We start from the raw sequence: 26,549 nt of genomic DNA, 5'->3' as shown, positions 1-26,549 counted from the left end.
GGATGATGGATGGATGGCAATGGATGGGATGGATGGATGGATGGAATGGATGGAAGGATGGTGGATGGATGGATGGATGGCATGGAGGATGGGATGGCATGATGGAATGGATGGCATGGATGGATGGATGGATGGATGGATGCGATGGAATGGATTGAGGCATGATGAATGGAGGATCGCGATGGCTGGAATGGATGATGAATGGAGGTAATGGATGATGGATGGATGGAATGGATGGATGGCTATGGATGGCATGATGGTATGGATGGAGGATGGATGGATGGCATGGATGATGGATGTATGCGTGCATGGATGGATGGTAATGGATGGATGGATAGGATCGATGGATGGGATGGCCAATGGATGGTATGGCATGGAGGGATGGATGGATGGACATGGATGCTGACTGATCGAGGGATGGAATGGATGTGTATGGGGATGGATGGATAGATTGGAATGGAATGATGGATGGACATGGGATGGATGGATGGAATTTGGATGCCATGGATGGATGGAGTGGATGGATGGATATGATGGAGCGATGGATGATTGATTTGATGGGATGGGGAATGGAGTGGATGGATAGATGGCATTGGATGGATGATGACGATGGATGGATGTATGGATGATGGATGGATGATGGATTGGATGGTTATGGATGCGATGGATAAATGGAATGGATGGAGGAATAGATGGAATGGGAGGATGGATGGATGGATGGATGGATGAGTCGGATGATGGATGGATGGATGATGGCCATGGATGGATGCAATGGCTAGGCGGGTGGGTAGATGGGTGGATTGGTGGATTGGCCGCGATAGATTGCTGAATGAATGTTACACAGCCACGCTCACACACGTCCCTACCCGATGCTAGGGACTCGGGTGAGGAAAAGATTGGCGCTCCTTAGGTAACCACACTTCCTTGTTTCTCCTCCACATACGTGCGTACACAGACGTGTCCACTCACAACGGGATGTTAAACCAATCAAGAAGAAAACACATCTCATGCAATCGACACCGCGCACACGAGCAGACGTATTTCACATCTACACACTCACATGTCGTTGGCCACTCCCTGCATCACGCGCGCTCTTGCTCACTCACCGCCCTTACCTGTTATGCACTGATGCGGACGCTACTGCCGCTGCGGATGCTGCTGCTGCCGGGCTTAGCATCATGCCTGTCGCGTGAAAGCGGGATAGTTACTGAAGCTTCGATGCAGAGGGCAGTGCGCGCGATGGCACGATATCCGGTGTGCGTGCGTGCCCTGCGCTGCAGACACAATGCCGTACTTGTCGTCACCATTCTGTGTGAGCAGCCGTGCAAGCTGTGTGTGCGCGTGTGTATATGCGGAACGTAATCCTGTATAGAGAGCCAGAAACAGAGAGACGGCGCGCCGAGAAAAGTGAGCAAAAGAGAAAGAGAGCGAGAGTGAGAGAAGAGGGAGAGAGAGAGACGGCCGCGCCGCGCGCGAGAGCAGAAGAGAGAGCGAGAGAGAGAGAGAGAGAGAAGAGAGAGAGAGAGTGAGAAAGAGAGAGAGATAGTGAGAGAGAGAGAGAGATAGAGCGAGAGAGAGGAAGAGAAGAGAGAAGAGGGAGAGAGAAGAGAGGCGAGAGATGCGGGAGGGGGGGAGAACGGCTGTTTTTCGGGTCGTCATTGTTGTTGTTATCGTTATGTTTATGTTGGGGAACAGGACATTTGTACCAGAAATAATATCATTCACTCATTCTGTGATTGCTATTGTCGAGCGCGCGCGCGCTAGTTCGTGCGTGTCGTGTGGTGTGTGGTGTGTGGTGTGTGTGCCTCGTGCGGCTGCGGCCGCGTGCGTACGCGTGTGTGTGTGTGTGTGTGCGTGCGCGCGTCGCGCGCAGCGTATGCGCGTGTTGCCGCGTCAGTTGTGTGTGTGTAAGCTCGAGCAGAGAGTATAAGTAGTCAACAGCCAAACATGGTAGACAAGCGACTCCTCTATAGAGGAAGGATGAGTCATTACTCAGCGCGTGCACGAGCAGACGCTATTCCAGTTAAAGTGATTACGTCACCGTAAATAGTAAAAAAATGAAATAATATTTCCACTTTTTCACAAAATATAAGTAATTCTGTTCACTTTTTATGGTTAAATTGCTGCATTATATTTCCTATTTTACTATATTGTTCGATGTGAACATACACTCGTGACTCATACATAGCCATAGCAAGCAATTTAATGTTATAAACACTAATATCAAAATCGGCCAAGGTTTTTTGGATTTTTAAACTATTGAGAAACAATCTTATCAGGTAAGAATTTGACGATTACTTTACTTTAGTCCCTGTCTTAGTTATCTACTTTTTAATGCTAATGTAAAAAATGGCAACAAACATTTTACAAATTTTACCATAGAAAATTCGTGACGTAGTCAATTTAACCCTTTCACGCGAAAATGGTTAACTGTTAAGTTTGTCTCTCTGTCACACTCCCTCCCCCGCTCTCTCTTGCTTTCTCGCTTTTTGTATCTCTCTCTATCTCTATTTATTTATCTATCTATCTATCCATCTATCGATATATCTATTTATCTATCTATGCATGTATCTATCTATCTATCTATCTATCTATCTATCTATCTATCTATCTACCTATCTAACTATCTATATATTTATTTATTTATCTCTCTCTCTATATATATATATATATATATGCATCTATCCATTTATCTATTTATATATATATATATATATATATATATATATATGCATCTATCTATCTATCTATATATATCTATATATATATATATATGTGTGTATATATATAATATATATGTGCATCTATCACCTTGCGGATTCTTTAAAGGCCTTCTCCCGGCGCGTGTTGGTTGCGATGACTGCCCCACCGCAAGCCGCTCCTGTCGACGAAATACGCCGACGACGTGACGCTTCTCGAGTCATCTCTCATGAGTAACGGTGGGCGACCCGGCGGAGGGAGGGGGGGGGGGTTACTCCGCATAGTGACGTATAAATATGCGCCGCATTATTGCCCCTACGTTTTCCTAACCATCTTTTTGCCCCCAAATTTTTCCCTTGTCATCTTTTTGCCATTTTTTTCACCATCGAATGAAAACATGGGGCAAAAAGATGGCTCGACAGTGAAAACATGGGGCAAAAAGATGGCCGTCAAGCCATCTTTTTGCCCTCAATTTTCCCATTTAGGTGGATCACCCCTATCCCAAAAAAGGCGAGTACCCCCCACCGGGACCGCAAGCCGCTCCTGTCGACGAAATACGCCGATCACACAAAACGTGACGTTTCTCGAGTCGTGAGTAACGGCCGGCGCGCACGACATGGAGACGGAAGACTGAACATCTGGTTGCGCACCGTATAACAACTACTAGTACTTATTACCCGTAATGCTAAAAGATATTGGCCTTAGGTGGATATTTCTGCCCGCATACGCATGCTCCATTCTATCGCATCAGTCTCGAATAATAATAAATCATTGAATAAATTTTTCATACGTCGGTATACGCTGGCTTTCATACGGAGGTGTGACAGCGCCATATATATATGGGGCTGTCACACCTAAATGGCGCTGTCACACCTAAATGGCGCTGTCATAATATGGCGCTGTCACACCTCCGTATGAAAGCCAGCGTACATCGACGTATGAAAATTTTCATACGAGATCATAAATGTTAGCAAAAGCACGTGAACCTTCCGATCACTACAGCCAACCCAACATGGACTGGCTGACTAATTACCAGGATTCACAAGTCTTCAACGATATAAGTTTGTTTATTCGGCATTATGTTGCATTATTTCTGACCTTATTCGGAGGAAAAACAAGCCCAAGATCAACACCCGTGTCATTATCGTAACCCTACATATTATACATATTCATATATAGATTACAAATGTAGGAATTTAATTCATAGAGTTTATGAATTCTAAAAATATGCTTTATTTACTCACCACACTACAGAAGTTTCACATTTTCACTTGTCCATCCCGGCGTAACAAGTACCGGTGGTTGTTATATAGTGCCCACTATCTAATACATATTTGTGAATGTATGTCCGTTTGTTTGTCTGTTCTCAATGCAAATGGGAGAGATTGTTCGTGTTTGATCGTGGCGTGCAATTTTTTCGTGGCAAGCCGGTACGGGAGATTCCGACACGCATATATTTGCTAATATATTGAGTTTTTTATTGAAAAATCGTGCGTCAATAAACTCAATATTCACAGAGAGTATAGCTAAGACATGTGTCTATAGGTATCTAGAATATATTATGCAAATGATCTCCCGTACCGGCTTGAATCTGTGAATATTGAGTTTATTGACACACGGTTAGTCAATATATTAGCAGAATATGCCAAATATATGCGCGCGGAAGTGTATTGCAGATGAATAAATTTCTAAAATTCTAGATACCTATAGACACGTCTTAGCTATACTCTCTGTGAATATTGAGTTTATGGACGCACGATTAGTCAATATATTAGCAAATATATGCGTACCGTACCGGCTTGAATATAAACACCGCCGTGCACTTTTGCTCAAAATCTAACGCGATACGCTACAGCCATCTCGCGGCAAGTTTTCACAACAAAAAGGTTCACACGAAGATCATAATATTTAGGACTTTCGGTTCATCTCACATCATGGAAATGTTATCAATATATAGTGATAGGTAACATGTAAACTGTATATGTTATTATTGATTGTGTTTTTCCCCATTTCCCTTCCTTTGATCTTGTCCCTTCGTAATGAGTTCAATTACCACCAACGATAGGCAAAATATACCACAATCAAAACAGCAAGTCGCCAGTTACAAAATGAAAACCACAAGACCTTCGTCGATGATAGAAAATGTACGGGCAACTTTTATTTCCGATATGATTCTGCAAAAAGAAACGTACTCACACCGATCACCTGCGTTAACTCGCACCTTCCCGGTTCCCTTAAGTACAACTTAGAAAACATGAACTGCTGTTTTCAGAAGAAGAAAAATCACATTTCTTCATCGCACCCGAGCAAAAGATTACAGCACACTTCTAACGAAAACAAACGTTTTACGCAGGGGTAGTTGTGAGAAACCGTTATAATCAAATACCTGAACGAATACGGAGCAAACAAAAAAGTATGAACCTCTCTCCGAGGAGCGAACTTGCTAACAGGTATGAATCTATCTCGGCATCAGTTTGATCTATAGAGCAGAGCAGATAAGTAAGTTACGCAAGCGAGATGCCTTAAAATCGGAAACTCAAATCACACAAAAACGGACGCAACCGTGCCGAAACACGTACTGCACACGAAAATCGGCACGCAGTCAGTTAAAAAAAAGCAGCGACAGATTAACCAAGGCAACACACACACACCTATCACCCAAACACCAGCATCTCACGCCAACCACCCACGACACATGTACTGCCTTACGCGAAGGTCACGACAAAGGTCACTCTCGGAGGGTGGTCAACACATTTCCAATTACAGGGATCCGTGACAAGTGACTGACCGACCCAGTGCTAATTAATCGACCCCCCTCCCTTCCAACTTCTCTTTTCTTTCCCACCTCTGCAGCATGAGTAGTGCAGTATGACTGTGTGCAGCTATACATAAATGACCACGTAGATTACTATGTCGTCAAGGGCCTTGCGTGGTCACCTGTACTGTCAATTCGCCAGCGCGCGGGGGTCAGTCACGGGTCAGCCGGGGGTCGCGTGGGTCGGGTGACCTTCATGGGGCTTATGCCGCGTGTCGACTGGCGTGAGATGGGTGGGTTTACCTTCATGGCGTGTCGACTGACGTGAGAGCAATAGTGACGAGCGTATGCCACACGCAGCAGCAGCTGCTGCTGCTACTGGTGGTTGCGGTGCCTTGGCTCAGAAATAACAAGTCGACGTACATTCTACAATCATCGCGGGTAACTGCGGTGCAATGCGACATGTATGCAGCATGAACCCACTTTCTCCCTTCCTCACCGCCTGCACACTACAGGCAGCAGCCCTTTAGCGGATGTTTCCCAAGTTAAGATTCTGCCGATTCTGCCTTTTGCTCAATAACGTGCAAAAGACAAGGCGTCAGTTACCTATTCAGGGCATTCCCCCATTTTTCACTATTCGCATGGCCTACGTACGTAAGTATATATATATATATATATATATATATATATATATATATATACTACACACCTCTACAGATGTGCGTACGAACATCAGGAGAATAGAATGCTTGGGGACATATCGGATTGCACCGCAGGGAGAGATGGCCATTGGGTGTGTCATCGGACCCTGTCTCCCGCACGCACGCACGCACGCACGCACGCACGCACGCACGCACGCACGCACGGTCTGCCCTTCCCCTTCCATCACCATCAATAACGCACGAGCAATTCGCTCTCTTAACTCTTCTGTGCCGCTCGACCGCAGTGTTACAGCTGGATTTAGCCACGCGCAACCGAGTTCGCACGACCTTAGGAAATATCCTCCTTACTGCGTGCACACACGCACGAACGGACACTGATCAAGCTAACGAGGGCGAGATGCTCCCAACTGTAATCACACATGCATACGCACGCACGCACGCACGCACGCACGCACGCACGCACGCACGCACGCACGCACGCACACACACACCTAGGTGATGGGGAAGTTCTTTGCCATCTCATGTACGCGAGGACAGACATTGGCGCGCGTCTGTATCAAGGCTTCATCCTGCCTCCACGTCAATACGTCAAAGACTGGCTTCCAAACTCCTCGGCAACTCATCAGCTTCCACATCCTTGATGAACCATAGGTACCCGAGTGTGCGACGGGAAATCCCCGACACACACCGAGCGAAGCTGGCGAAGGCTAAGCCTCGAAGTCGTCGTGGAAGCAAGATGAAATCGCGACTTCCCCTACCTCCGATTCACTTCCCGAGTCGTCATTGACACTATCTCACGTCGGCGGCGGCGCCGCCGCCGGCAATGGCAAAATTCCTCGCTGAACGCGAGGTCTAACCCTTCTTCCTCCACTCTCCTGCACGTGCAGCATCAACCTCCAGATCAGTGGAGATCGTGACGTACACGAGAGGGCGAGTGTGGGTCTTAGAGTAGGTAAGCGACGAGGTAGACCCAGAGGCGATGACGGTCGCATGGTTTCATCTTTCCTGCTGCGCATACCTCATCGCTTACACACAAGTGATCGCAACGGAACATCCGAACCATTACCGTCCATTGCACGTTCTAGCTTTCAATCACTAACTTTTTAATTTTCCTCTCACTTAAGTTCGAATGATCCATCTGCGATTGTCACGGCACTTACGTGTTAAACCGATCAATGGTGAGCAAGTGTAAAACCATTGCAATTGGCCAGCAAAAATGCTGCGAAGACCGTAACCTGAATCGAAGCGAAATAACGAGATCGCTCTCTGGTAGGTTGGTGATTCGGGTATTGTCAGTCACTGGTAACCTCACTTACATAGACGTGAACATCACACATCGAATCGTACACGTTTTACCTACCACAATACCGCCAATCAGCTCACATGTCGGTTGACAATAAGGTCACTTCGACGATGACAGCACTGCCCGTCGCTGGTAAGAAGGCGACATCAAGCTTCTCTCATGAAGCCAGCATCCCCCACCCCGTGCGCAAACTCCGCATCCCTGTAGCATCCCTGCTGTGGCTGGCCAGCCGGACGCTACTCACACTCTGCACACGAGGCGATGCCGACATACGTACAGACGACGAGGGGACACACGTCGCACAGGCGCCCGTTCTGCTGCAAGCATCCTCCTGCTGTAACCCCCCACCCGCCCGCCCACCGGAGAGGAGCGGTAAGACAGGAGGTGGGAGGTTTCCCCTCGTCACGTGCATACCTCCCTACTAACCCTGCGAGGGGAGGTGAGAACCATTTGCCTTGGTCCCCCGCCCCCACCCCACAACCCCCAACACGAAGGGGATAGGTGCAGTCAGAACTGCCCCTTCCGAATTCTCACCAATTCCTCCTGCGTACATCACTTCTAAATTCCCGCTACTACACCGCTTCGTGTAGCGGGATGCGCGGACGATCCGACTGCAGGGACGTTAACATCTCGAATCGATAGGATGAAAATTCCTACTCGTCGGATGCGACCAACCATATGCCGACTAATACTGCAATAAAACATCTTAAAAACCCAATGCTTGGCAACGAACTTGCCCCAAAAAAACGACAATTTGCATCCGTGCGTTTTTCGCTGCACTACTGCACTTTCAGCTCTAGCTTGACCAAACTAGTGACAATGTCCAAAGGGAGATGGACACGTCAATTCGACAATTGAGGTATGCGAACAAATGCTCGCACCTATGTGGGGAGGGATGATGGAAGCGAGTCAAGTTGATCGCACTCATGTGTCAAACTACACAACTTTCATTTTTCTCGATGCAAACTCATCTCTCTTTCTGAGTGTCTTTGACACTACAGAGAGACGAGTGCAATCGCGGGCGTCCCTGCAGTCGGACTCAAGTCTCCACGACTAATGCATATTTTCTCTCAGGTGCGCGACTGCATACCACGCGACAACGCATGCCCCTCCCCCGTATCTACAGCATTCTCACTTGGTTTCTCATCTATGCAAGTGCCCTCCGTGTTACGACACTAAAACCTACAGGTTACCATGCACTACAACTGCAGGGAAAACTGTGGCCGTCTCCCTGCTGAAGAATAGCACACAGCCATCGTCAGCACTACTACAGTAATATCAGCTCTTAGTCTCTGGTTACACATTGTAACAGTGCTGATTGTTACCGTAGAATGACAATGTTTCCTACGATAGCTCTAGCTGGATCTCCATCTACCGCTTTTCTGTGTATAGCAGACACATGAGCATGTGCACAAACACGATGGGAGGGGAGGGGCACGCGGGGATCCAAGTAGGACCAACTGGCAAATTCCTGTCCCCAAGGAATCATGCGTTATGCAGTCGGCGACCTCATCGCCCGACTTCTTCGTCAACGAATGAATGGACAAGTCGGCAGTGTCTTCACCATTAGTATTTACAACACGCTGTACCTCGCACACTCTAGCCCACATCCAGAGGAAATCCCGGCCACATGTTGTCGTGGCAACGTGGCCAACAGGACGCACAGAGGGTGACAAGAGACAGCACATTTTGACGGTCCCGCCCAAATTCCTGTTAGTCGTAGGCGTAGACCAAGCATCTGTGGCGACTCCTGAACCCTGACGGCATGCCCCTTGCCGACACGTTGCGTGACACCTGCTATATCATCACTCACTGTCACGCTGGATCTCTCCCTCTCTCTCTCTCTCTCCCTCTCTCTCTCATGGCATGTGTAAAAATTTCTTTCTTTCCCTGCACACGTGGCAATCGCGTCACGTTTGGCCGGTGACGCGCGAGTCGCGTACGTGCGCCAATGCTGCCCTTATTCCGTTAAGTCGTGGGCGAGCAAATTCGATTGCGGCGACACGCGACCCTGCTCCTCAAGGCAGGAACATCGCGGCGACAGACGTGACAGCACCTCCCTACTTACACACTGCCACTCCCGCTAAACCGATGTCCCTCATATTCGTGGACATGCAACAATCTGTACGTTGGAGGTGCGGCGAGAGCGTGCGAGGCATGAACGAAACGATGACTGCCGAATCCGATTACAAAAAAATATATCTTACAAATCTTCGCGTAGTGTCGGCCAAGGATATTCACCTGGTGAACCGAACCCCCACCCGATGCAAAGACAGCCGCCGTGTGCAAAACCACAACGGGGATATAACGTCGTAACTCCTCCCAGAAACTGTTGAGAGCTGGGGTCACCTCCTCCTACTCATCATCTCGCTTTGCGTGAGAGCGCATTCTCACGGGGGCACATGCCTCCTGCAGAGCATACCTCCGCCGGTGGTAATTCCTAGGCGGAGAACTCTACGACTGCGGCATGCGCTGTCACACATGCATCGCTGACACACATGCAGCCACGATGCGATACAGCTGGATGGAAAACTGAATGTACACGTGCAAACGATGGATGCCCGAGATAAGGACTGGACTCCGCCCCGCACCCCCGACGAGGGACAAATAGACCTCTGTGACTCATCGTCGGTGGCTGACTGTACTCGTCCGAGAGATGCCCGAGAAAGGTTTGTGGCCGCCTAGCACGCACAAAACATGCCGCGCAAACGACAGAATGGCCTCTCTTGGTTGCTCTCTTGCTTGAGAGGGATTCCGACAAACGAAAGTTAAACGTATCAATAACTATATTTACAGAGACCTCGACCCAGGTCACAGTGACACGATGCAGGTCACGATGGCACGCCCGAGGTCACGGTGACACGACGCAGGTCGCGATGGCACGCCCGAGGTCACGGTGACACGAATGAGGTCACAATGGCACGACCGAGGTCACGGTGACACGACGCAGGTCGCGACGGCACGCCCGAGGTCACGGTGACACGACGCAGGTCGCGATGGTACGCCCGAGGTCACGGTGACACAACGCAGATCGCGATGGCACGCCCGAGGTCACGGTGACACAACGCAGATCGCGATGGCACGCCCGAGGTCACGGTGACACGACCGAGGTCACAATGGCACGACCCAGGTCGCGATGGCACGCCCGAGGTCACGGTGACACGACGCAGGTCGCGGTGGCACGACGCAGGTCGCGATGGCACGGTACAGTTCGTGATGGCACGGCCCAGGTCGCGATGGCATGACGCAGGTCGCAATGGCACGACCGTGGTAACTTTGGCTTTACCTAACGATGGCGATGCACTTGTATCACAAAGTCGTCCACAGTCCTGATTCGGTCACCACTCGTCCACCGTCGCATCGATCCGCCGCGGGTGCTGAACACGAACGCGTGCATCGACATAACTTTGTAAAAAAAATAAGTGGAGATGGCATGGCACGCACACGCCACCTGGTGACAAGAGCCACTCATGGCACAAGCATGTGCGACATAAGTGTTCCACTCGAATTCCGGCGGGTTGTTTGGCAGGTCACAGGTCATACTGTGTCAGATAGTCTGTGCACAAACACGAGTTTGTGTGCAGTGCCGGCGCATCCTCTTCCTCCTCGCTTCCGCTCACAGAAACACCTGCAGCTCCCTCTCTTTATCAGGAAAAGGAAATTCTCGGGTGCTTTTTCCCTCGCACCACGTACATCCGACGAAGCAATGTTGAGGTGAGCAAACAGGAAAGCGAAAAGGAAGAGAAGGGACGCCGGGCAGCGTTTTACGCACACGCGACAAACAGATGCGCGGTGGTGGTTGTGTGTAGCAATTCGATGAAGAACTTGTTGATGATGACGAATACAGATGGTAGTTACTGCTTCGTCGGCTGCCGATTATTCATGAGCGTGTATGGTATGTAATTTTCATCGACCCATATCTGTGGAAAAAAACACATGAAGTTCGTGAGATAGAATACTAGAGATAGACGACTAGAAATGATTCTGTTCTTGTAGGCTCAGCTGTACCTGACAGAATTATAGGCCTGGATTGATAGCTCTAGCAAATCATTGTTGCAATAGGAAGTTACCAAACTGCTTCCAAGCAATGAAGCGGCACACAGTCAACAATGTGGAGTACACGGGTGAATAACACGTGTGCACTTAAATATGCAACAGCAGGGAGAGGGCAGGGGCATTCACACACAGCAGAGGGAGTAAAGAAAATCCACAGAACAGCAGAGGGAGTGAAGACAATCCACAGAACAGCAGAGGGAGTGAGGACAATAAACAGAAACAGCAGCGCTACTTCTGGCACCCACCAGATGAGCGAGATGACGATGCGAACAGATAGCTGGGAGCAGACTAGTTCTCTTGCTCCTCGTCTGCTTCCGAGTGAAACTCCGCAACATACAGGGCCTTGTCGATCTCCTTCGGAATTGGCTTGATCTCCGTTCCCAGCTCCTACGAAACAATGCGCAAACACGTTGGTTCTTAGTTCGTCATCGCACAAGAAATGTTATAATTGGTTCTCAATTCATAAACATGCATATTTTTGGTGTGCAATGGTGGCGAGGAATACACGTGTGTGGTCTCGACTTCTGAACGTGCATGTTTTTAGCATCGGCTCAGACGAGGGACATAGACGCGGGTTATTATAGCCTGTAAATACACTAGCTCTCAGAAATTCAACATACGAGGAATGTCCCATAGATTCATGAGGAACAGGTCCCGTTCTCAACTCCTGAGCGAATGAGTTCTCACGACTCGACAACTCCAAAGAACGCTAAAGCAGTCTAACCACGTGACGGTGCATTGCGGTTCTTAGCCCTTGATCATATAAGAAACAACTGCCACCCCCCGAAGGAATAACCGAATAAACAAACAAACGAATGAATGCACAAACATCACACTCTTGTGTGCAGACTCACGTTCTCAATCTTGTGCAGGCAGAAGCGGTCTTCATATGTGATCAGGTTGATGGAGATGCCGAGGTGGCCGTAGCGGCCTGACCGGCCGATGCGATGTAGGTACGTCTCCGCCATCTTGGGAAAGTCAAAGTTGATGACGACATTGACTGCCTGGATGTCAATGCCGCGTGTAAAGAGATCTGCAAGAGAGCGCAAGACACAATGATCGGATAACCGCGTATGAAGAGATCTACAGTAAGCATGCAACGCTTTTATTAAACATCCATCATTTTGAAAGTAATTATTACGAGTTTTCCAGCATTTTCACCACTTCAATGATACCTACCGTTATTGCTTGAGTAACAGCAATTGTCTAGAGTAACAATAAAATGTCTTAGAACCTTCGTATTTACCAAAACATGCAATTTTCAAACTACTAGTTTGGTAAACAATCGTTTGCTGTAATCTTAAAACTAGAGCGGGTGGTATGGATTAGCTAGTAGCGCCGCCGCCTATCTGCCATAGATATAGTACAGTCTCTCTCAAATGCACTTGTTTTCAATTAATCACCGACAATTTACAAGTTTACCAATTCTGCCATTACCGCGATACGATAAAATTCATTGCTGTTACGATATGTTCATATCCAATTTTCTATGCTATAACTGCATAAAATCTTAGTGTTTTTAATGTTGGTGTAATCAGTGATATTTCCGCTGTCAGGTGAGACTATATTCAGCTATATTTTTTTCGGTTCGAGTGTTTCTGAGCAAAAACCTCGTAATAATCAGTTGAAAGTACTACACCTTAGTGTAAAAAGTATCAGGAGAGATCAGAGGTTAAGCAGCTGCAGACTCGCTAGTCTCACAACCTGTTCGAACTACAACATACACAGCATCATCAGGGGTCAAAATTCGCTAAAAAAACACTTGCGCATGCCGCAAGTTAGGTTAAACAATTACTTGCGGCAAGAGTTTTTACTTGCACCTACCTACCTCTGTTGCTCTCCAAACTGGCAGTACCCCTTCCCTTCCTCCCTGTCTTAGTTTATGATTTATTCTATGTCTTCTGTGTCTTCCTGCTCTGATTCAGAGTCATTTACGCTTCAATTTCGTACAGAAATCAAAATAAAATGGGTCGGACTTCTAAATACGTAAGTAGCTGGCATATTGTTGACTTGCAGCAGCCGCAAGTTGCTACGAAACATCGCTTGCGTTCGGTCAAAATCACTTGTGTTGCGCAATCACTATATAGCGAATTTCGACTCCTGCATCCCCTTTATTTTAATCAGGTGCACTTGTTTTGAAGGTGCACGGACGGACAGACGCTCATGCGATTCTACAAGCTGCATCTGACTATGCAAGACGAGCTAAAAAATTAGCTGGCCCCGCTCAAAAGCTACCACGCCGGGTACTGGGGGAGGGGCTGCCATTTCTAAGGCTGATAACACGCAGTCGCTCCTACTGATGCGACTTACCGGTGCAGACGAGGTTGCGGCACATGCCAGCGCGGAAGTCGTGGAACACCTTGTTGCGGTGCGGCTGGGCCATCTTAGCGTGGATGTAGTAGCAGGAGTAGCCGAGCTCCGTTATCTTCTTCGCCAGCAGCTCGACACGCTGCGACGAGTTGCAGAAGATGATCGACTGGTTGATCTGGAGCTATGAGTATAGAGAAGCCACATGTGTCAACACAGATGGACAGCACATAATACACATGTAATTACAGAAAACACACACTCACACGCATATCCACGCACGCACGCACACATGAACACACACGCACGCACACATCAACACACGTACGAACATGCACGCACGCACGCAAGAACACGCACACACGTACGAACACGCACACACGCAGGAACATGCACGCACGTACGAACACGCACGCACGCACGATATATCGTCATTTCGATCAATACGCATGCACTCACAAGCACTGATCATACGTGTACCAACAGATCAACAAAGACACATGCCAGGGTCGCACGCACGGACACGCTGCTCGTATCGAGTGAATACAGACCTTTGAGAACAGTGTGTTGAGGCAGTGAACCTTCTGCCGCTCCTGCACGAAAGCATAGTATTGCGTGACTCCCTTCAGCGTTAACTCATCCATGAGGTTCACTTCGTATGGGTTATGCAGATGTTTCCTCTATAAGTAGACAGGAGCAATGAGCATATCAACCAGAGTCGTAGCCCCTGGGCCCAGGGGGGCAATTGGTTGGAAGGGGGAGCAAGGGGCCAGTTGCTCTCCCAGATTTGGTAGAAAAATATGATAAAGCCTAAGAAAGATAAATAACTCTATAATAAGGTTAATTCATCACAGTGATCTGTGACTTATCCAATAATGCCCGTCTCCCAATAAATTGCTCAGGGTAATGCACTCTTAACAAACCGAATCAACAAACTCAGTGATCAATGCACAATATCCAAGTAACTTTGAAAACAACAATCAGGAATATGTGGATACAGTCAATATGTCAGGCAAAGCACTAGAGCAACTACAACCTACCATCAGAAACATGATCTGTCGACATGTGGCTCTCACATAACAAATACAATGGGGATGCAACGTCCCAAGTTGTACCATAGTTAGTACCAATAGTTGGTACGAAAGTATACTGTTCGAAGTAACAGTGATACTGTTCATGCAAGCATCCATACAAAGCTGAAGTCGTTTCCAAAAGTATAACTTGTAACCAAAAGCTACCATTACAAACGCATTCGCTCGACATTCGACTCTCACGTAAGAAGAATCGGTGAAACATACCATGAATGATTCGACAGTCACTGGGAATGTTGCTGAGAAGAGCAAAATCTGTCGGTTATGCGGCAAATGATCGATGATTTGGTCCAACATGTTTTTGAAGTCCTGCGAGAGCAACTTGTCTGCCTGCAATTCCAAGTTTTGTCATTTGTTTTATATTCTGTACTAGACCCAAGGACATCACGTCATATGACTGTCAGAACAATGAGAGTACATGGAACACTCAACTTTTCTTAATTACCCTCAATGACCAAAATCCATCTGGTAAGCTACACCACTCCCCTTAAACACTGTTGCTCAGGTGGTAAACTTGTTTAGACACTTTTCACGCATGCACATCAAAATGCTGACTTCAAAGCACTTCGTTGCTAAACATCATTTTTAGAATACCTATCACAACAATGATTGGATAGAGCAGTCTACCAATCAGCTAGACAGGTCAATTATTGTTGTTAAGAAAAAGAATCAGAAAATGTAGCATGCATTTCGGAAGATCAGGATTTCATGATTACCCTTTAAGACACACCTTCCAGTACAACATGGACACTATCAACATGTTACAAGAGCAGTGTTCCAAATTAAGGGCAACAAGCAGCAATTTTTCTGCCCTTAAGTGTTAGTTTGCTGCCTGGTCTCAGTAAATAGTAGTAGGCAACAAAATACTTGCAGCCAAGAATTCTGAATTAACCAAAGTAAAAGCACCAACTTTACAAGCAATTTCGATTTAAAAACGATGGGCAGTTTCTCAAGATTGCTTTTTTTTAAATAGTGCCGAACCTATATTACTGTCCGTACTTCTGTTCAATGTGCAACTTCTGTTAGATATGGGCAACTATATTTATAATGAATGAATAAGGGGAAACAGGGCTAGAAGGCCAAACCAGCATCCTCACAGACAGGGGTGATAGGACTGTACTGCTGCTATGGTTTTCTCATGTTTCTGCCTAGCCGAGTAAGTTTGCTGCCTGTTTTTTTTCTGTAAAAAAAGTTCATTTCTTACCCTGTAGAGTAAGTCCACTGTGACATACTACCACGGTACAAGCAATATAAGCACGGTTACACCCTATCACGGTACAAGCATCATTAGTTATTACCGCAGTACATCAACCAGTTAACAACAGTCTTGCCGTGTGAATTCGTTACTATTTCGCGAGTGGCCATCGTATGACATACCTCATCCAATACGAGTATATTGCAATCAACCATCTTTGCCACGTTCTTGCAGATCAGGTCTAGAATTCGGCCAGGAGTCGCAATGATCACATGGACTGTAATAGGAATACACATCGCAGTCTTAGACGACGATAGTACGCACACTAGCATTACCTAGCTAAAACAGGCTTCCAAGTGTGTCTATAGACATGGTATTCTGCAAGACTACCAGCCCAGGCCTATTGAGTAAAATGTTATTGAGTAAAATGTTGAGCACGTGTAATTTTAGTGAAAAATTTTGCCATCTACTGCCTGTGCAATCTTTACAAACTATCTATAATATAGTTTAGATTCTATATGATGCTCAGTCAATCCTCCTCTTATCCCCTTAGGATACAGTAGAACCCTGCTTTTACGCAACGTGCAATAATGTAAATTCATATATATCACGATGATCAATTGGGCCCCCCTTTCCCCTCATTTTTGTTATCAACTCTATTAAGCTTGTGAACTTGTTACTGTGTGAAGTCTCCGTAAAACATCATACTGTGTGAAGTCTCCGTAAAACATCAGAGCAACACAGTCCCATACGTCCCCATGTTGGCCCAAGGAGTAAAAGAAACCAACACACAGTTGTCACACGAAGACCTCCCTCTACGGTGTGCGCGAGATTGCCTCTCACCTTTCTCGTATAGCCTCATGATGTCATCTTTCAGGCTGGTGCCGCCTGTTGTTACCATCACCTTGATGCCGAGATGTGCCGACAGCTCGATGCAAATCTGACTAGTTTGTAGGGCCAGTTCCCTCGTTGGCACAATCACCATTGCTGAGGCAGACATGCAAAACCATTAAACACAGTGAAGTGCAACCGTGTACGTTTACTATAAACAACAGTGCAATCTAATGCTGGACAGGTATCGTACTAGTGTGGTGGCTTAACCCACTCAATGCATAATCTAATCCTGCCTAATCCTGCACCCATGTACTAGACTAGTGCTTTTGTTTTTAAAGACGTGTCACCTATCGTGCTAGTGTGAGGGTTTACTACAAACATTATGTAACTGTGTCATCCACACTGTCAACTAGTGCTGTAACGGTTAAATGCGGTTAACCGAAAACCGCGGTTTTTGCGCCACCATTCGGATATTCGAACCGTCGTTCCGTTTTCGGCTCGGTTTCGGTTCCACATTTTATATATACCCGATATATACGCTTTTGAGATACGCGCACTGCGATTGGCTGGTCGTAAACTCTTGGCCAATCAGCGAGCAGATAACATTGATAGACCACTTGCTACATGCCACGAGAAGGCCAACGCGTTCATTTTGTCTGCAAAAATGACCCTATTTGCCTATTTGGTTACTTTTACTGAAGTCAAATATTAAAATTTCCTGTACAAAGGTTTTGTTGAATTTGCCCTAACATTTGGGTATTGTATATTAAAGGTTTGTTGTTCAAAGAATTTTAGTGACATTATTATTTAATATTTATAAACCAGTCTGATTATTAAATTTGCACTTCTGTTTGGTGTTATAAGATTTGTAATTGATCGCAAATATTCGAACCGAAAATAACCGAACCGAAGTGTGAAAACCGAAAACCGAACCGAACCGTGAAGTTGTGATTCGTTGCACCCCTAGTGTCAACTACAGACTAATCTAACATTGTCTATTCTATTAAACTGACCCGCACAGCCTAACCAGGCCACAATTAAAAAAATCTTTGTTTGCCCTCACCCGACCCAGGCTGAAATGTTTGGGTAGGTAGGTAGGCTTTTATTAGGGCAGGGGTCTTTTTACAAATTCAGCATGGTGTCTACATGCTCGGGTGGGCTTGTGCAATGTGTGTGGAGATACCTTTTATGTTAAATGTTTGTTTTGCTTGGTACATATAATGTATTGCCTACAGATTTAGATAAATGTACAGTCGTACAATTTGTTAAAAAATAAATAAAAACATAATAAAATAAATAAAAAATCAATAATTTTTTTTGAGTCGGCCCCTTTTTGGCGGGTCGGTCGGGTGAGGGCAAACAAACAAGAGCACCCTTAAAAAATTGTTTGTTTCCCCTTTACCTACTCGCCTCTCAGGGTACCGAGTAGGTAGGTAAGTGGAAAAAATTTTTTTTGACAAGATGTGTGTATGTATATTGTATATTCTGTTTTGTGAATATGTTTTTGCGGAACAAATTTGATTTTTTTTTTTGGCAAAACGAAATAAATTTTGTTTTGTTTTAATCGGCCAATAAAATGTGTCGAGTAGCGGCGAGTCGGTCGGTGAAGGGGAAACAAGCAATATTTTATCTTAGGCCCAATATTTTTATTATGGCCCCACTGCACATTCTACACTGTAAGAAGCAATCACAAACTATGTAGCCCTCACTTACCTTGTATTTTATCGAAGGTAGGGTCCACCCTCTCGAGCACAGGGATGGCATACGCGCCGGTCTTTCCTGTGCCGTTCTTTGCGCGGGCGAGAATGTCGCGTCCGGTCAGCGCAATAGGAATGCTCGCCTCCTGTATCGGCGAGGGGCACTCCCAGCCCTTCTCAAAGATGCCCATCAGCAACGGCCGCTTTAGACAGAAGTCCTCAAAGTCGTTGCCTTTCGTGTCCGTGACATCCTGCAGCAGACGAGCGAATACGTTAGCTGTTGGCAGCACGTCAACTGTTAGTCGCCTTGAATTCCAGCTGCTATGATGCACCAGCGTTAATTGTTACCCACATTAGTTGTTAGCCACATTTACAAGCACTATTACCAGCACTTCGTTGTCAGCCATGCTAACTGTTACCCATAGTAGTTATAACCGGCCTTAGTTGATAGCTACATAGCTTCTTTGGTAGAAATAGCATGTAATTATGGTGACGAATAAAAGTCAATGAATCGAAATATATACGCAAACAGACTTCAATGATATTGGAGCAATCTCTCCATGGGCAAGCTTGGTGAACAAGACCTGGTCTAGTTCTCAGTTTAAAAAGCCACACAACAAAATCTAATCACACTTCAGTTGACACGCTCGATCCCTCCCGTGAAACTCGATAAAACCCTAGTCTATACAATGTTGCCGTAAAAGGGTGGCAATGTGAAGATGCTCAGATAAGGTCAACCTGATAACAAGTGCCGCAGAGCGACAGCGCTCAACTGACGTGTACTGTAGCCGGGTATTCTTCTGATAAACTCGCTGGCAACCGAATCAAGTGCGCCCTCCCGCAACCGCGTTGATAGGCTTTGCTATACCGGTAGTACAGTAATAAAGATATAGCTGTGTAACTTGAATGACTTCGCTATATTAACGTTATCATGGATATATGCGTCGAGCGCGAGCGTAGTGGTGGTAGTGGGGGGAGGGTGTTGGTGGAGGGTGGGGGAAGGAGCACGTGGAGGGGGCTCTAATAGTAAAAGCAGTTCAGTCCTTTGTTAACAGTCAACAAATCCATGTTTAACGCTCCTCTTGAGGGTCAAAAGGTTATCAGACACTTACTCTTCGCACGTCAGCGGAAAGTAGATTTCACGGTCCTTCCGATAAAGTGATAAAAATGGTAGGTCAGCACTGAACAAAAAAAGTTTTTGCACTCGGTCCGTTAGACCATGTCCTCAGAAAATGTCTGATATCTGACCTTTCCTCCACTGCCCTTCTGTGACCTCCAATTTGGCGCTGGTGATGGGTTTCCTCCCCATCACACTATACATCAAATATTAAGAGCGTAAGTCGAGCCGTTGAGATTTGTGCCGCAATTCCGTATTTCCTCCTATACCTTCAGTTAAGGGGGAAATATTCCCCCTCCATTGACACATGTTGACCTTTGACCCCCAAAATCGACATCCCGAGTCCTTTTCGCGATCCTCCCCGACGTCCTGACCAGGGCTCGAATTAACCGACGGCACCGACGGCAATGCGTCGGTGCCCCTATCACATTGCCGTACTGCCCTGAAAATCCAACTCGACCGACGGCAGTCACCTGCCTTGCCCTTTTGTGTAATTGCCGTCGCGTGCCCTTTAATCTACTGCCTAGTTTGTTTTTAGTCGAATAAACATAACACGTGCGCGTGCGTGCTGTAGTTGCAATGATGAGCTAAAACGATAGTCGCAGGAGGAGTAATAACGGCATCGGATAATTATTTGCTCCTGATAGGCGGGCATGTAAAATTTCTTGTTACTGTACTTCCATTAGCAGAGGTGGGTACAGGGGGTCATTGTTACGGTGTAAGCTTACATGGGGGCATATTGTTTTGTAAGCAAGACGATGTTGATGTACTAATTTGTTTTGAGTTTTCCTTTATTTTATAAAAGTGCCTTGCTCCCTTCTCAAATTTTGAGAGTTGCCTTGGTGCCTTTCCATTTTAGAGAAATTCAAGGCGATTCTCACATGCCCTAAAAAAATTGCCTTGCCCTTCTCGTCGCTTAATTCGAGCCCTGGTCCTGACTATCAAGATCGTACGTCGCGCGGTTAAGTAAGCGCTCGTGTATGCCGTGGTAGAATACGAATTGCTGCACGTGAACTCGGCCCACGCTGCGCGATTTAAAGCGCAGGAAACAGCATCTATGAATTCATACGATGACACTCTTATCTAAATAAAGTTTCCAAAACAATGGTCTGGTCTGGCTAGTGAAAGTTAGGTCAGGTGCTAGTGTTTTCCACAGTTACTAGCCCGATGGTGCAGGAAATAAAAAGTTAAATGTTGAACCCGTGGTGACACAGGGGCAAAAAATACACGGGGGCGGGCGGCGATTTTCGCCTCACGAAATGACCAAAAAAGATGCCCCAGAAAAATACGATATCTAGGCGACCCAAAAGCAAAAGTCGCCCTGGAAATCGATTGTCCAGGTCGGCCCGCCGCCTTGCCGAGTGCTCGGCTCGGCCTCGCCGCTACGCGCAGCCGGGGTTCACGGCGGCGTGTAGAATCCTAGGTACGGTGTGGGCTGTTCAAGTGTTTATCATTAAGCATGCATTGTTGTATTTGCATTCAATCAAGCGCGCGCGCCGCCGCCCGCGCGTATATATACGTGTGTGCTGATGGCGCGTGCTTGCGTGGTGCCTGCGAGCCGGTGCGTTGCTGTGCCGGTTGTGCCTGCAGGCGTGTGCTTGCGTCGTTGGCCTGCCGGTGCGTGCCTGGCGCGCGTGTGTGCCTGCGCGGCGGCGGTGCGTGCGGGCGTGCCTGTTGTGTGCCGGTGTGCCTGCTGGCGTGCTTGCGTGTGTTGCCTGCGGCGCTGTCGTGCGTGGCGTGCGTGCGGGCCTGCATGCGTGCGTGCGTGTGTGCGGTGTGCCTGCGGGCGTGCCTACGTAGAACCCGTAGGACCAACGACCCGTAGGATTATTAGAACGGCTAATCCATGGAAAATCCTAATGAAATTCACACGTATATTTTGCCCTGCCGGCACACTCGTGTGTCATTCCCGACTGTAGCTTTTTTTGTCAATTCCCCGAAAGAGTTTTTGCTGCCGCTCTCTCATTAGTCCAGCAATGCCAACCCTCTAAATTTTAGTAGTGATTAGTACCACGCTGAAACAATCGTGCCCCCCCCCATACTTTCAATCAATGCCGCCCCTGCCAGCAGGCACGTACGCAGCGTCGATGTGCACAGCCATACACACGTGCCTCGCGGGCCGCTTTCTCAAACCCCCTGAGCTTCCAGGGCCCTTACGCGGGCCTTGACCCCAGCCGCAAGAGACTTCGCGTATAAACAATGCGATCCTCCTAGCTCGTACAGGCGGACATTCCACTATTTGGGCTAGCCGTATATAGTTCTGTGTTTAGCTGAACCTGTGATGTATTCACTATTCAAGTGCATTTGTGGTTGTGACTTGTGAGTTGTGATATCATGTTAGATCTGTCAGTCTGATGAATAACTGTCTTGAATATTGACTGGTGTGTCTGTGTGTGTGTGTGTGTCGTGTCTGTGTGTGTCTGTGTTGTGTGTGTGTGTGTGGGTGTGGCTGTGCGTGCGTGCGCGTGCGTGCGTGCGTGTGCCTGCGTGTGACGTGTGTGTGGTGTGTGCGCGCCCCACGAGTGTGTATTAGCTACTGTGCTTGTGTTACATTTGAGGAAACAGCCTGGAAAAAGTCGCGCTGGAAAGTGGAAAAAGAGCCCTGGAAAATGAAAAAGTAGCCACGAAATTTTGGGGGGGTTTGCAAAAGGAGCCCCGGAAAGAAAAAAATTAATTTTTCACTGCTGGTGACTCTAACGCGGCACTCAGAGTGATTCTACAGCTCAGGGTTCTCCCTACGTTGCGCAAACGGGGCGCGCGCCAGCCCCGTTTGTGGGAAAACTCCCCTGTTTGAATCGTTGCGCCCCGTTTAAATTACCTCCGACCCCGTTTAAATCCACCCACATGAAAGTTTGCCAGCGCGGGAATCGATTCCTGCAAGAATTGCATCCGACGCGTGTATTTTTACCGTAGCACGCATGCACTGCAGACAGTACGTGTACAAGTTAACCTGACAATGCACAGTACTGTCACTAACTGTACAGCCGACTCGCGCTATCTTATATATACAAGAACCCCAAATACCGTCTATGGTGTGGTGGCAATTTTACGCATTGATTAGTCGTACGGTAAAAATACACCACTCCCCCCACCCCCCTAGTTTTCCCCCCTTCACCCCCCCTCTCACCCTTACCCCTCCCCTCCCCCTGTTTGAATTTCATCCTGGGGAGAACCCTGCAGCTATAAACGAATGTAAGCGAAGGATCATTTACTAGCAAATGGGGGAATCAATTGTTGTTCACAGCTCAATATCATACGCAAGAGGAAAGGTAATCGCTTGCACTGTCTCTCAAGGGTAGATACTTACAGAGGTTCTGTATCTGGTGTCTTTAGGAGGAACCTTGAGCTTTGACTTCCATGTCCCATCAGATGCCCTCTCTCCAAATTGCCTAAAACCAAATGTGAGAATCAATGCTTGTACTCCTAAAGACAGTGTTGGAAATAGTATCCCCCCACCCATCAGGGTCTGAAAACGTTTGAGCAGAACTGGGTAAACTTTATGGATTTTACAACAGGTTACATAATAATAATCAAGTTTTGAAATCAGGACTGGCTAGGGTTTCAGATTTATTTCTACGACTACTCAAGATTAATCCATTATAACAGATATATTTTTGAGCCTACTCGATAAATCTAATGTGCCCAAACCTACAATGTGGAAAATCTATTTGCAGACCTGTCACTCCAAAAATTCTGAGTGCCAAACGCTGCATCACACAACGAGCCTTGTGGCAAAGAGATCGAAAATTCCGGGCGAGTTCCTACCCCTTTCTAGCAGTGTCCGACCGCGTTGCCGGCGTGGAGTTTAGGAGGACTGTCTTGCTAGTGACGTATGTGTTCGGTCCGCCGTTGGCTGTGTTCTGCAGCATCGCATTGCAATTGCCTTCTTTTGAAGGACTCAGTGACATGTTGGTGACTCTTGAGCTCGCACACGTGTTCGATCTAACCCTGGACGATGAGTTAACTACTTTACAGCATTAATATCACTTGTGGCGTGTGCGCGCACACACAGGAATCACGGCCCTGGAGCGTCTTGATCAGTTCACAAACGATGCAACTTTGCAGAAAGTTCTGTGGCGACTCTTCTAGGTTTGCACTGCAGTAAGTAGTCTCGTGCGGCTACAGGCCTCCAACTCCTCCTCTGCTTCCTCCTTTAACGCTGCCAGACTACTACACCTCAAACGAAGAAAACCAAATTGTCTCTCAGTCTCAAGAACGTTTTTCCCTACTCTTTCTTACACACGCACACACACACACACATATATAAATACTACAGTGGGTGAAACGCACAAAATTGCTATTGTAGATCTGGATCTCCTCAGTGTGAGCTTTTACTTGATCATCCAATTGCCAACCTGGAACGAGATGAATACAAGACTGTAGCAGCAATGACAGTGTCGTGTAGAAGCGCGCAACCACACGAGTTTCAGTGATAAATACACCCTTTTTAAAATCATTCCACATGAAACTTATATTGCAAATTAAAGGATTTGTGTCCGACTTTCAAATGTCAAAATAATCCAGTCAAACTTGAATATGTTGCAGTGGTATCAATATTATTCAAGTATTTAAAAAAAAAACTGTTAGAATCAGCACAGAAGAATAATATTGAGCAATATCATTCCGTGCTGATTCTAACAGTTTTTGTGTACCAATAAGAAATGCTGTAGCAACGGTGTCACGTGATTACTTATGTGTGATGTAGCGTTGCCAGGCCGCCACAGCTGGGGGATCCCATATTTACATACAGTGTACATTGTGCTTGTTTAGCATGGACATCAAGTGATAGTCACCATTTCAACATTGTTCGTGAAAATATTTAGCCACATCAACGTCAACCACATGCAAAGAGAATAAAAAAGCTAAACAATTTCAGGGTTCTCCAAGCTTTTTCATTATAGCATGGCGGGTGCTGCCTTTACGGTCCTAGTTGCAAATCGCCGAAGACGGTTTGCGTGCTAGGGGGGTCAGGGGGCTATGATATTTAGAGTGGTGGGTGCATTTTAAGATGGCGGGGATCGACGATAGCCTGGCGGGCCGCCAGGCTATAAGTGCTCTTGGAGAACTCTAAATTTCAGAGTTCAGGCTGCTGTTTCCAAGAAATACCCAACTCCCTCTAAAACATTCGTGAATGAATACATCAAACAACTAGTGCACCTCACTTTGTCGTAGCACTAGGTAATTTGCATGGTGTATTTCATGCAGGTGTGAATGCGGTAACTGTTAAGCAATAGCTACTGGTGCGGAGTCAGTTTGCTGCAAAGAGCTGATATCAGCTACTGATGTCTCAGATGAAGGTGTTGCATGTATCACACTACATCGTTCACGATTTCATGCGTACAATTTGTTGCATCCCGAGTGATGATCACAATGTACAAGTTGCAATGTTCAATGTCTTTTCACAATGACTGACGAAAGACCTAACAAAGACCCTGCTAATGGATTGTTCGGGGTTTCATATAAGTTCATAGATATAAGCACTGACCACAATTCATTTTCGCAATGTGCGACGTGCAAATGTGGACAGCTCTTATATCCTTGGGCCCTTATATCTCTGTGAGTAAATGTTCAATTTTCAATTATTTTGATAGGAATATCATAAATCAAGAGTCCATACATTCAGCTTTAAAATGGTATCTAATTTTCCCATTAAAATAATAAATTTGGTGCGAATTCTGCCTGTTAAAAGGGAAGTTTTTTCTCACTCGCAGTGCGGTAGGACCCGCAGTATCTGCTTTATTGTGATACCTACTTCTACCTATCTAGAAACTTTTCGACCAGTATCCCTACATAATATAAGCAAAGGAAATGGTAAATTAGTGACACACCCTCAATGTGTATGGGACAACCAGGCTAACATTACACGCTAAATTTACACCCGACAAGTTACAAAACTGAAAACATTGACCCGATGATCGTTTATTCGTCGTGACACATGCGTCTAAAAAGAGGAATTGCTCCGACCTGTGATTGGAGAATAAAAATAGACCCCGCCCACACCCGCCGCATAAGCTATTATGCTATGACCGGTAGGAACGTGTACTAACTATCATATGGAGCGAACGATTTGAGTTACATTTCTATAAATTCTAGCTAGTATTATAGACACGTCTTAGCCTTAATCTCTGTGAATTTTGAGTCTATTGAAGCGTGATTAGTCTAATTAATTAGCAAATATGCACACGCGGGTATGAACGGTGAAACGAAACGTCACGAATTATATTTTTATCCTCCAATCACAGGTCGGAGCAATTCCTCTGTTTAGACGCATGTGTTGTGACCAAAGATTCTAGAGTGCCGTAGGCGATCGTTCACTCTACGATCTTTGGTTGTGACCTTACGAGTTACAGTTTCCATTCCGTGTGTAAACACAAATTAATTACGGGCAGCGGGATATGTGAATGATTAACCTAGAACACAACACATAATGCTCTTTAGATAACTGTTAAACTCACTCAGTGATGTAAATGAACAATGGCCACCGTTGATAAGTGGTTCGCACTTCTAGAAGCCACAACTAGAACTAATTAAGTACGTTGTTGGTAGCTTCTTGTTCTGAAGAATGCTGTGCAGATTGCAATGTTATTTCCATTCACTTTTGATGCGAAAGATATTTTTTAATTTAAACGAACTACCCACTCGTTAAGGACTGTTACATGAATGCCCAGTAACAAGATATAATAATTTACTTTCATCAGTTACAAGATTAGAACAGATTTAGAAACTGGAACGAATAATAAAATTTCATTACCATACTCGCAGGTTACCTCTCGGCAATCAACAAATAAATCAAGTATTCAGTACAGCTCACTATATTATCAACGCCGAAAAC

The 26,549-nt window shown here is 46.4% G+C and overlaps 1 protein-coding gene across 6 annotated transcripts; it reads right to left on the bottom strand.

The window, feature by feature from the left end:
* Positions 1-8,808: 8,808 nt before the first annotated feature.
* On the bottom strand, positions 8,809-26,503 carry LOC106809628 (putative ATP-dependent RNA helicase me31b). Of its 6 annotated transcripts, none has more exons than XM_014812787.1 (13): positions 26,469-26,503; positions 24,008-24,072; positions 23,483-23,893; positions 23,025-23,106; positions 18,617-18,851; positions 16,913-17,056; positions 16,252-16,346; positions 15,082-15,204; positions 14,335-14,463; positions 13,787-13,967; positions 12,331-12,509; positions 11,722-11,863; positions 8,809-11,340 (listed from the first exon to the last, which is right to left on the bottom strand). In XM_014812787.1, exons 3-12 carry the CDS (start codon positions 23,623-23,625, stop codon positions 11,765-11,767), a joined length of 1,410 nt encoding a protein of 469 aa, XP_014668273.1. In that variant the 5' UTR covers positions 23,626-23,893; positions 24,008-24,072; positions 26,469-26,503; the 3' UTR covers positions 8,809-11,340; positions 11,722-11,764. The 6 variants fall into 6 exon arrangements, with proteins under 6 accessions (XP_014668273.1, XP_014668274.1, XP_014668275.1 ...); XM_014812788.1 differs by having other exon boundaries at positions 23,483-23,887; XM_014812789.1 differs by lacking the exon at positions 26,469-26,503 and adding an exon at positions 26,173-26,458.
* Between the last annotated feature and the right edge of the window lie 46 nt (positions 26,504-26,549).

This window comes from Priapulus caudatus, unplaced genomic scaffold (genome assembly GCF_000485595.1).
Source record: "Priapulus caudatus unplaced genomic scaffold, Priapulus_caudatus-5.0.1 Scaffold369, whole genome shotgun sequence".
NCBI classification, from domain to species: Eukaryota; Metazoa; Priapulida; class Priapulimorpha; order Priapulimorphida; family Priapulidae; genus Priapulus; species Priapulus caudatus.
Note: the sequence above shows the minus strand (reverse complement) of the source record. Positions and strands in the feature narration are given on the sequence as shown.